This window comes from Arachis ipaensis, chromosome B5, assembly GCF_059453495.1.
Source record: "Arachis ipaensis isolate K30076 ecotype BB chromosome B5, ASM5945349v1, whole genome shotgun sequence".
Lineage (NCBI taxonomy): Eukaryota > Viridiplantae > Streptophyta > Magnoliopsida > Fabales > Fabaceae > Arachis > Arachis ipaensis.
Genome location: NC_142440.1, coordinates 17,697,945 through 17,710,627, shown reverse-complemented (window position 1 = coordinate 17,710,627; position 12,683 = coordinate 17,697,945). Strand labels below are relative to the sequence as shown.

Sequence of the window (12,683 nt, the reverse complement as noted above, 5' to 3'; positions counted from 1 at the left end):
ATTTAAAAATAAGCTCTCGAATATTTTATAATTTATTATATACCAATCATACATAGTTATAATTCATTGTTCTTAAGATAGATCATCAAATTAATTTATTATTAATAAAAAATTTATTTTTCTATTTTAAAATATATCAATTTTCTTATAATATTATTGTATGGATATATAATTATTATAATCAATTACATAAAATTAATGTTAAGACATTAATATGAAATAAAAATATCATTAAAAAAAATTGTTGTATATTATTAATATTATAAGCCAATGATGTGTAAGTATAATTATTTGTTTTTAAAATAGAAAATCAAATATATTTAGCATTAATTAAAATTTTATTTTCCTATTTAAAAATAAACTATCATATATTATTATTTATTATACACCAATCGTACATAATTATAATTATTTATTCTTAAGGTAGATCTTCAAATTAATTTAGTACTAATAAAAATTTTATTTTCTTATTTTAAAGTATTTCAATTTTGTTATAATATTTTTTTTTTATTTTTTATGATATCTTCTAATCTAACAGGATAATAAATTGTTATATAAATAAAATTGAATTTAAATTTTTGATATTTGTTTAAACGGATAAATAAACTGACTATTTATCCAATACAAATTGATTATCAATCTTTTTATGCTAGTATTGTATGGTGCATAATTATTTTAAGCATCTAAGTAAAAATAATATTAAAAAATTAATATAAAAAAATATCCTTCATAAAAAAAAGTGTTGTATATTATTAATATTATAAATCAACCATACATAATTATAATTATTTGTTAAAGTTAAATATATCGATGAACTTTGTTTTCATTAACATAAATCGAAAAAAATTCCGTTTTTCCCTCAACAAATTTATCAATCGACTTATAAATAAATAAATAATTGTTTTTTGAAAATATCACCATTTTGAAAGAGGAGACTACATAATTCATGTGTGATTTATGTTATTGACCCGAACCCCTCCCGAAAATAAAAACACTTATGTTGTTGACGATTATCCATGATTGTATTGTAGTGGATCTCGGAAATCCACCGCTCTCAAGTCTCACCCTCGAAAGATAGGAGAGAGAGATTACACAGAGAGAGAGAAAAAAAAAAACAAAAACAAAACAGAGAGAGAGAGAGAGAGTAAGTGAGTGAGTGAGTGAGTGGGAGTGTGTGTGTGTGTTTCTGTCTTGTTCCGCAGCTTATTCACATCACAGCTAAACCTACTGCAGGTAAGGAGTCACCAGATAACTCTCCACCGCCGCAGCCGCCGCCGCTGCCGCGTCCATTATTATTATCGTTAGTTCTTTCAAGCAACTCCTCCAAGATTTTATTTTTAATGGCTTCGTCTTCCTATGAAGCCACGAATGTGGTTCTCTCGAAAATAAAAAGCATTGAGCCTGAAAATGCCTCCAAAATCATGGGCTATCTTCTGATGAACTTGGAAGACTCTGAATTAGTTCGATTGGCTTGTAGCCCTGACCCTGTTCTTCACAACATAGTTATAAGGGTGAAGACCCATTTGGGTTTGACACTCTCTTCACCTTCTTCTTCGCCTTCTCCTCTTAACCCCATAACAAGACCTTCCACCAACCCCTTTTCCAAGTCCTCTCCCAGATTAGTAGCTTCTAATGGCTTTGACTTTGCGAGGAACCCATCTTCACCCTCTTCTTCTGCTTGGCCACTTTCTGGGATCCCAAATAACCCCATTAGTCCAAAGTCGAGTCCTTTACTATCTTATGAGAATATTAGAAGTGTTGCTGTTCAGTCTCCTTCGTTTTCGCCTCGTGTTAACGGTGATTGCAACCCTGTTGGTGGTGATTTTGTTGATGAGCAGCAGGTAGATGAGTATTTCCCGTTCCTTGGAAATGAGGAAGTGTTGGATCTTGGTGGTCAGAATTTGCAATCACTCAACAACGGGGATGCTCCTTTTCACAGGAGGAGCTACTCTGCTAGTGATGCTTGTTTCGGGTTGGAGGAAGGTGGCCCTGGAATTGGATATAAGCCATGCCTTTACTTTGCAAGGGGTTTCTGCAAAAATGGGAGTAATTGTAAGTTTGTGCATGGTGCTTTGAATGATTCATTTGGTGCCATTGTTGGTTCTCCTAGTAGGTTTGAGGGGTTAGAACAGCACGAGGAGTTCCTGAGGTTGAAGACTGAACATCATCGGAGATTAATGGCTTCACAGCTTGTAGCTGGAACTTCACCATCCTCATATGACAAGTACATTGATTTTCTGATTATGCAGCAAAATGATCCACAGAGGTTTGTTAATTGTTTAAGATGAGATCCCTTCAGTTCTGTTTGCTGTCTTTTGTTCTTATTTGTGAATTATTATATATTGTTGCCTTTTCAGAGCAGCTGCCACCACAGCATATATGATGGGTGAAGAATTTCACAACTTTGGCCGAGGCAGGCCAGAAAGGAATGAGTTTCTAGCCATGATTTCAGCCGAAAAACCTAACTCAGCTTCGCGACAGATTTATTTGACATTTCCAGCTGAAAGCTCATTTAAGGATGAAGATGTTTCAGAGTATTTCAGGTAAAACATACCATAGACTCTCCACTATTAGAAGGCCCCAGTTTTGTTGCCTCTAATAACAAGAGAGTTACTTGTTACTTTTGTCACCCTTGATGGATTTGAGTTTGCATCTGGGGTATTGCAATAGCCCTTCAACAATCATTAGTTGTTGTATTATCGAATTAAGAATCAGTTTAGAACTGTTTTCAGCTTTCCAATGACTATTGTTTATCAGAGGAAAAGTCTACAACAGACAAACAAAGGAAATTTGAGCAGGCTACTTATTAAGTTCTTGGGATAATAGACAGGTTCAATTGGTTTAATCGGTGTTTTATTAAATAGCTATTTGTGTTCTTCTGAAGCAAATTTGGACCTGTGCAAGACGTGAGGATTCCCTACCAGCAGAAGCGAATGTTTGGGTTTGTTACCTTTGTCTATCCAGAGACAGTGAGGCTCATATTATCCAAGGGGAACCCTCATTTTATCTGTGATTCACGCGTACTTGTCAAGCCCTACAAGGAGAAGGGGAAAATCCCTGACAAGTAAGTTCATATCATCTCTTTTGTTGACTTATATCTAGCTATTCCTCAATTAATATTATTCATATTGATGTATCCAGGAGACAGCAGCAACAGCAATCAGAGAGGGGGGACTTTTCACCATGTTTAAGTCCTAGATTTGACTCCAAAGAACCTTATGATTTTCATCTTGGTAATTGCACTTTGTTTAGTGGAAGGAGCATTTATTCTTAGAAAGCTAATGTGTATGCATTTGCTTGTGTTAAGAGTCTCATCATGCTGTTTCTATTTTCTTTTCCACTGGATCTGTTCTATGCAGGAGCAAGAATGTTATATAATCCGCATGATATCTTGTTGAGAAGAAAACTCGAGGAGCAGGCTGAATTGCAGCAGGTCATTGACCTTCAGGAACGAAGGCTGAAGAATCTGCAGCTTCCAGATTTCAAGAATATTCCCATTCATCATCATCATCATCAGCGCAGTCACTCTGTCGGTGCACCTTCGCCCTTATCCCATCAACTTCATGGACAAGTTAGCACTGCTGATCTTTCTTCTCAAAACAACATTAAAGGAGACCTTACAGGTTAGTCAATCGATGATACTCTATGGAATGATTCTAGTTAACATGGGTTAGGCTCTTTGCATTATTGAAATGCTTCACACTGCAGGCTACCAGGGCGGACTCAGTTATACCCTTTCTTTAGGCACTGCCGAGGGGGAGGAGGAGCAGCCACAGCCACAGAAAGAAGTGGGCCTGGCTTTCATTGGTGGTTTTGAGTGTAGCAGTGAAAAGAATAATGCAAATGCTAATGTGGAAGTGAAAAATCTTGATAACAGGTATGGTGCTTGACTTTGTTTCAGATCTTATTCCTATTGCATTGTGATTCAGGCTTTTAGGTATCTCTTGCCTTAATCTTAAGTTCTTAACCCTAAATGTGTATTTCATGACAAGTTTCTAATATCATGTTTTATCTCATGCTTTCTTGGCTCTAAAGAAGCGTGGAGCAGGCCCTTCCAGATAGTTTCTTTGCTTCACCAACAAAAGCAGCAGGAGATAACGTGTCGGATTTCTCTTCGTTGGCAGATGTCAACGAGAGTGCTGCACTCTCGGCAAGCACATATTCTCATAACGAGTTAGAACAGGAAACCACTTCCGGCGAAATGGCTACTTCTCATTAATTTTCTTTACAATCCAAGGTACTGCTAAATGTAGTGTGTAACACTATCATCCCCTGCATCATGGTTGTGGATGCAATTCTACTGACTAGTTGATATATATTTCTTAGGCTTCAAAATTTGAACTGTAGGTTGTAAGAATAGAACTGGCTGGCAGGGGATCATTTTTAGGGTAAGATATTTTTTTTCTTTTTATTTATTTACAAGTAGTAGAAGTCATCTTAGAATTTGTTTATGATCTGATAAATTAGTGCCTCTTCCACTAAATGATTTTTCTTCTTCTTCATGCAGATTTATAGAAGCATACAGAAGAAAGTATCTTCTAGATGTATAGCTGAATACACCTAGATTAAAACAAGACTAGCTACTAGGGATCAAGAGGGTCACCATCATCATCATGAATACATACTACTAACAGCAAGCAATACATATTGCATACTTTGACAGACATATTAGTTTATATAAGACTATTTTGCTTTTCCTTTTTTTGTTTGACCAGACTTAGGGCTGGACCAAGTATTGTATTTTAGTTTCACTTTACTCACTGTAATATAGACAACTTATTTTCACCTTCTTTTTAGTTGCTATTTTTTGGTACTTCTTTGTTTTTTGTTCTTTTTTCATTTATTTCCCCCTTCATTATTGGTTATACTCATGAGTAATCATAGCTAATCATGTACAACACTTGACAACTAGGTTTTGATGGCTGATTGGTCAATTAATCAATGGCCTAAAGAGGGCATTTGTGGGACTATCATTGTGATTAGTCCTCAGCAATTTAAACCAAGTTTCATATGACAATGCATATGATGCATATCTTTGATATTCATGCCTTAAGTTAAATAATTAAATGTTATATTATAAAAAAAGAGTTTGTCTGGTATTGTGGAGAGCAATGGAATGCAAGGTCCACATGGGAAAGGAGAGAGAGAAAGAAAGATGGGGGGGAACACCTGCTGCTGTCACATGGTGCTGACATTAAACGAACAATTGTACAATTGGCATCACACTCATTTCGCTATCAGACTCATTGATATGTTGGTTTTTCAATGTTATGTCTTATGGGATGATGCATGATGGAGCCCCTTTGTCCTAGCCTATGCTTTATTTATACTACTTTCTAACCTTCTCTCACTTTGTTTTGCCCAATTGCCCAACTTTTCTAGCCTTTTAACTTCTTATTTATTTTTTACCGACTACTTTGGCTGTACACAAAATTAATCATTATATTGAATACACACAATTAATCACTATATTAATTATTTGTACTGAGTATAGATTAAAATATGGTAACTAATTTGGTTATTAATTTTTCAGTGTATGTATATCGTTTGTTAAATTTTTATACAATATCGGAATTCAACTATAAGGATAGTAATTAAGTCTTTCTTAAAATTTTATACATTAAATAGTTAAATTAGTTTCCAAAAGATCATTTATTCTTCAAATTAGTTTTCGAAAATAAAATTTAATTAAATTCATCTTTCAAAAATTTTAAGTCAATTTTTTTAGCCTTTTCATCATTTCTGTTGCTAATAACACGTTAAGTAACACTATAACATACATCTTAGTAGTCCTAATTGGCGGCTAATATGATAAATTTATAAAATTGGATTAAATCAATTTTAAATTGAGAGATTCTAATGCCTCAAATTTTCTCCTTAATTATGTTTTAATTTGATTTAATTTTATAAATTTATTATGCTAATAATCAATTAAGACTTTTATGTGTGTGTTGTAGTATCACTTAACATGTCACGTTAATAAATTTTAGTGATGTCAACAAAAAAAAATGGCAGAAGAACTAATGCGTTTAATTTAAAATTTTTAAAAGACAAATTAAAAATATCTTTTAAGACCAATTTAAAAAATAAGTCATCCTTCAGAAACAAAATTAGCTATTTACTCAAATTTTATATATTGTTTACATGATAATTGATCTTACCAAACAAGATACTTTGTGGCTAGTGGTAAACTGTTTCCCATAGTCCATAGAGATGCCTAATATATACATAAACTGATTTGCATTGAGTAGCCTCTCCCACCAGTAACCTACGTGTATTTAATTATTTGTTGTCAAATTCAATAAAGACATTAAAGTGGCACATAATTTAAAGGATAAAGTATATTTTTTATTTTTAAAAATATTTTAAAATATTTTTTATATTTAATTTGTTTTAATTTTGTTGGATTTTTTATTTTTATAAATTAAATAAATATAATAATTACTAAAATAAATATTATTTTCTTATCTCGTTTATACTATAAAAGAGATAATTTTGTATGTAAACGAGATAAGACAGATGGACGTAAAACGTGTATATCTCGTTTACAATGTAAATTATAAATGAGATACATGTATTTTTTAAAAAAAAATTGAAAATAATAAAAATATTAATATTATCAATAATTCAAACTTTTAGCATGCAATAATTAGTACATAAAAAGATTAGTAGAAGAGATTAAAATAGATATGTTTGATCAATTAGTGCCCACTATCCTATCAATCTCTCCTAATAATTGACGGTTATTTTTATTTTTCAAATTTAAATCAATCCAATTGGATCATAATTTAATTTAAATTTTTTTAAAATAGATATGTTTGATTAATTAGTACAAAGTACATAAAAAATTTTAGTTTAAATTATCATCCAATTGGATTGATTTAAATTTGAAAAATAAAAATAATCATTTGCCAATTATTAAGAGAGATTGATGAGATAGTGGGAAGAGCATGTGAAACGATTATCTCTCACGTGGACAGTGGAGAGTGGGAGATAACCATTTCAATTCTCTTCCTACTATCTCTGTCAATCTCTCCTAACAATTGGCAAACAGTTATTTTTATTTTTCAAATTTAAATCAATCCAATTGGATCATAATTTAAACTAAAATTTTGTTATGTACTCTTTTTGAGTACTAATTGATCAAATATATTCATTTTAAAAAATTTTAAATTAAATTATAATCCAATTGGATTGATTTAAATTTGAAAAATAAAAATAATCGTTTTAGGAGAGATTAATGAGACAGTGGAGAGAATTGAAACTGTTATCTTTCACGTGGATAGTAGGAGATAACGTGAAAGATAACCGTGTCAATTCTCTTCCCACTATCCCACCAACTTTTTAAATATTAATTGATGAAACATATCTATTTTAATTTCTTCTACCAACCTTTTTATGTACTAATTGCATGCTAAAAATTTGGATTATTGATAATATTAATATTAATATTTTTTATTATTTTCAATTTTTTTTTTAAAAAAATACATGTACTGTAAACGAGATATACACGTTTCGCGTCCACCTGTCTTATCTCGTTTATACTGTAAACGAGATACATGCAAAATTACTGTAAACGAGATAAGAAAAGAATATTTATTTCGTTAAATATTTTTAAAATTATTTATTCCAGTAATTATTATAATAATTTTATTTATTAAAATAAAAAATCTCAATTTTATCCTTAATATTTAAAATAAAAATTAATTTTATCATTTTTTTTAAATTTTTTAGTGATCAAAATTGGTTAAAATATTTTTTTTTCTAATTATCCATGTTAACTCCCCCTTCATCATCTATCAATCTTTCTCATCCTTCCTTCATTTTCTTCTTCTGCGACACAACCTCTTTCGTGTTGTTGTTGAGATGGAAACAATTATATTGATGTTGATGAAGAAGGTGATGCAGTGAGAGAAGATGGAGGGATGAGAGAAATTGATAGATGATAGAGAGTTAAAAGACATAATTAAAAAAAAATTATTTTATCTAATTTTAACCATAAAAAAAAAGATAAAATTAATATTTATTTTAAACAGTAGAGAATAGAGACAAAATTAAATCAAATTAAAAATTAAAAATATTTTTAAAATTTTTCAAAAATATTAAAGACAAAATATATACTTTATCTAATTTATATTAGCAAAAATTATAATCATAAAAGAAAAATTCTAATAGGTATTCATCTTCAAATAATTCATAGTATTTTACTCTTGGTTTCATCCTCAAATCAAACTAGCTTTGATGTTTTTTTTAATAAATAAAATAAATACTAAATTTACAATTATAAACACGTGTGAATAAATTTATATTTATACACTTTATTACATATTTCGTCTTCAGTATTAATAAAATTGTAAAAGAATAAAAAAATGATAAAAATTTTTTATTGTGTTGTTGTTATGGTTGGGAGAAGAATATTATCTATTTATACTAATTATTAAATTAATTTTGAATTTTAAAAATAAGATAAAATAACGAGAATCTCTAGATGATTTTGTTAGAAAAAGATAAGTATAACTAACTAAAAAAAAGATAAATATAACATTTTTTTTCTACAAGAGAAAGATAAGATAACAAATAAAAATAACACAAGAATTTAATATGCTCCTGCAAACTAGTAGATGAAAGATATCAATAATCTACAGTTTGGATGAGTTCCGATGAAATAGTTGAAGAAGACGCATGTGGCGCCGTGATGCATAAACATAAAAGACTTGAGGGAGAGAGAGCAAACAACTACTTTCAAAAGGCGCATAGAACGCGATAAGAGAAGGCGGTAGAGTGCGATGATAGAGGGTCCATAGAATGCAATGATAGAAGGCGCGTAGAGCGCGATAATTTTAGATTTATTAGACTCGAAAGAATAAAAAAAAAAAAAAGATAAGATAACAAATAAAAATTACATAAAAGTTTAATAAGTATAAACGAATTGTTTCTCAACATATTTCGTTCCTGCCATAGACAAGATAAATAAAAAACAATTAGCAGTATTTTTAGTCTGCATATAAAATAAAACACTGTCATCATTCTTAATATATCTAGTTTATATCAGAAACCAGACATATTGATAACAATTTCGTCCCAATTGGAAATGAGATACATGTTTAAAAAAGGATTTTTATTATATCTTATTTAATACAACATATTACTACAAATAATATTTCTTGAAACGAAGCCACAACATAAGCTTTCTTATATAACCGAAAATTATTGTTTCATGTATATCATGTGCACATATAATGATTTCTTTAAATATGTATCAGATCCTCATTTCGACTTCTTTAAAACACTGCTAAATATTTTTAATTTATCTCGTCTATATTAACTTATTAAGAATGAAATACGTTGAAAAAAATTCATCTGCATTGAAGAGAAAATATATAATAAAGTGTATAAATAATTAAATATAAATTTATTCAGACGTGTCAATAATTATAAATTCAGTATTTATTTTATTTATTAAAAAAAGAATTTGATGACATAATTAACATTGAGAAAACAATACCAAAATTAAGAATGCAAACAGTTCAAAGAAATAAGTTCAGCAAGGTTGCTGCTATATACATGGAATAAAATTATAAATTTATATAAAAAACGTAAATGCGTAAAAGGATGTCTGAAACTTGAGTTTATAGTTTAAACATATTTTAATTATTTTGTTAGTTTTTATAATTAATTTTATTAAATTTATAATTAAATTTTTATATTTTTTATTTTTAATTAGGTTTTTATATTATTTTTAATCTTATAATTAGATATTTTTTATGTCAAAAACGTTAACATTAACGAAACAATTTTTTCAAAAAATATGTGGTAAAAAGTTTAATTACGTTCTTAATTGTGATTTGTGATACCTTCAATTTGTGGAGATATATTTAGATAACTCTAACATTTTTTATACTAAGAATGACTTAATTATAAGATTAAAAACAGTGTAGGAACCCGAAAAGATATAAAAACTTAATTGTAAATTTGGTAAAACTATAGAGACCAACCCAATAATTAAACCTTTAAACATTTAACTTGCCGTTTAAACTATTATTTTGTTTATAAAATACAGATTTGAAACTCTATTAAAAAAAATATAGTTTTTGTCTCTAATGTTTGGAATAAGTTTGAAAGTTGTCCTAACGTTTAAATCGTTCTATTTAAGTTCATAATGTTTTAAAAGCGTCTCAATGTTATCCTACTATTAGTAATCTGTTTACAGAGTTGATGGTAGGACAATATTAAGACGATTTTAAAACATTAGAAATTTAAATAGAATGAAAATATTGAGGATAAAAATAATACATTACTCTAAGAAAAATTACCAAATCAAGTAAAATAAAAGTGAATTTTAACAAAATGAATTACATTACGAATTCAAAAATTTTATTCATCATAAAATATTTGTAGAATGATTAGTAGATAAATTTTTAAAAAAGTAAAAAAAGAACTTTATACATATAAAATAAAATATAAATTATACATTTTTATCTCTAATATACTAAATTTTTTCTTTAATAATATTAATTTTTTATTCTACATAATTATTTAATTATTTTTTTAAAATTTGATTAAGACCAAGGTCTTATACAATATGTCTCTATAGTTTTAGGACTGTAGACTGAAATTAAGTTAAAGGATTTAGTGTCAGTCCTAAAGTCTTGACTCAATTGACGATGCCACTTATAACAACACTAGTTAATACGGTTGCACGTCAGGGCTTGGTCTAATAATTATTAGATAGTAAGTCAAATTTTATGTAAAGTTAATAATTAAAAGCTGTTAGTTGAAAATTTAGTCAAATCAATTAAATTATTTAACGATTTTTAGTTATAAAGTTGACTCCATCTGAATTTTCACTATGTATATTTTGTCAAAATGTTTAGGGTTGGAGGTTTGACTATGCTAAATAGTGGAAGAGACCTTAATTATTGTAGGTGCGCGAGTGTGGTGTGGCTCTTAAAGCAGCTGAAGCTAAAACCAATGCATGCTCGCTCAGTCTTCTAGGGCGATTGGTAAAAAGTGGCCATGATACCTACAACGTCGCTTCGAATATGAAGGTTCCTAATTCATCATCATGCCACCTCGGGACTATAAAACTGGGAATTTCTCTATGGTAGAGGATTGTTACACCCAAGGAATTAAATGTACCTCTAAAAAAGCATCTCAAAGCTTTTGCATGGCAATAATGTTGTGTTATAGCAACCTCATGTCTCTTTGTATTATGAGATGCAATAGAAGATTGTATGCTGGCTGCAGAAATTGGTCCAAAATTCCTCAAGGTACAACTTGAGCTGGAAAGTAAGTTTTCAGTTTGCTTCTAGTCGTTATTTATTTGGAGTGATTTAAGTTGTATCTTGCAGCCAAGTGGAAGATGCTTCACAATATTTCAAGAGGTGCTTCTTGCAGTCAGAAAATTCTTCTGGCATAGATAAAAAAATTGCTGTGCAGCCTTTAACCATGAACTTTTCTTTATCAGAATTTATCAATCATTTTGCAAATAAAGAAGAACAACAAGGCATTGGGAACATATAAATGAGGCATTGATGATAAGTCCATTTTCTGAAAGATTGCTAGAAATGAAAGCACTAGTGTTCTATATATAATACCCTAGCATTTTACTAGAGCTATGTCAAAACTCAAAAGTCAGCATTAGCTGTTTGAAGAGGTTGTTTGATTGGCCTCTTAGCTTGGTCAGATGCTCATTCATCGGCATTAATAATTTTAACAAATTTTATATTCTGTTGGCAAGAAGTGAAGGTGGAGATAGATGATTGGATATGGAAGGATATTGATGAAGAAATACACAGATGCCGATAGGATTTTCAAAATAACTGGCAAAGATTATCCTCCATGGAACAGTTATCAATTATCATTTTCACATGAAAACAACTTGACGCATCTCATACAAGCTCTGAAGATGGCCAGTCAAATAGGCAATAAGAAAAGCCTTGTGGATTGTAATGAATGGCTGGAATCTGAGTACCAGCTTAACTCTTTGAACATGACCAAGTTAGATCGATGATCTCATGCGTTTTGCCTTTGGCCTGAATTTATGCATTCTGATCTGATGAAGTTCTATGATCCAGTTGCTCCACTGTGATTTGAGATGTTTAAGAAATTTTCTAGTATGCAAGCCATTTTGTTGTTGCTTATTTTGTTCTTTTATCACTCACTATTCAAATTTGCTTGGCTGAACACAACAAACAAGCAAATAAAAAGCAAAGTCTGAAAATTCTCTGTGTCGTGTTTGATTTTTAGATGTGTAAAGTTGATAGAAAGATGTCCACTACATGCTAACTAAATTGTAATTTTGCAAAATTTCATGCAATGCTAATCAAAACTATATCACCTTTTTTATAAGAATGGAAATTAGATTATTTGCGGTTAAATTTTTTTTATTATCGTTACTATTATTAATTTTTTTTTCTATAATATCTTCAATCCGGGCAGGTTAAATATTAATCCCTTGTAAATTTTAGCTTTATTTAAAGATTTGCCAACTAGTAAATTATTACATATACGAGAAAAAATTGCACTTGATAATTGAACTGGCTACTCAACAGTTAAGCTAGTTATATTTTTTATTTTTGGGTATCTTTGACATTCCTCTTTTTGTTTTTTTTGGTATTACTTTGATCTTCCTCTCTATTTGTTTTGGGTCTTCCATGAGACCACCATGGATTTGATGGGCA

The 12,683-nt window shown here is 29.8% G+C and overlaps 1 protein-coding gene across 3 annotated transcripts; it reads left to right on the top strand.

Moving 5' to 3' along the window:
- Nucleotides 1–913: 913 nt before the first annotated feature.
- LOC107643139 (zinc finger CCCH domain-containing protein 55) lies at nucleotides 914–4,813 on the top strand. 3 transcript variants are annotated; one of them, XM_016346713.3, is made up of 9 exons: nucleotides 914–2,266; nucleotides 2,358–2,543; nucleotides 2,885–3,064; nucleotides 3,142–3,233; nucleotides 3,360–3,623; nucleotides 3,709–3,877; nucleotides 4,036–4,237; nucleotides 4,348–4,388; nucleotides 4,508–4,813. In XM_016346713.3, the coding sequence occupies exons 1-7, from the start codon at nucleotides 1,341–1,343 to the stop codon at nucleotides 4,217–4,219; spliced, it is 2,001 nt and encodes a 666-aa protein (XP_016202199.1). In that variant the 5' UTR covers nucleotides 914–1,340; the 3' UTR covers nucleotides 4,220–4,237; nucleotides 4,348–4,388; nucleotides 4,508–4,813. The 3 variants fall into 3 exon arrangements, with proteins under 3 accessions (XP_016202199.1, XP_016202198.1, XP_016202197.1); XM_016346712.3 differs by having other exon boundaries at nucleotides 4,327–4,388; XM_016346711.3 differs by having other exon boundaries at nucleotides 953–2,266; nucleotides 4,036–4,388.
- The last annotated feature ends 7,870 nt before the right edge of the window (nucleotides 4,814–12,683 follow it).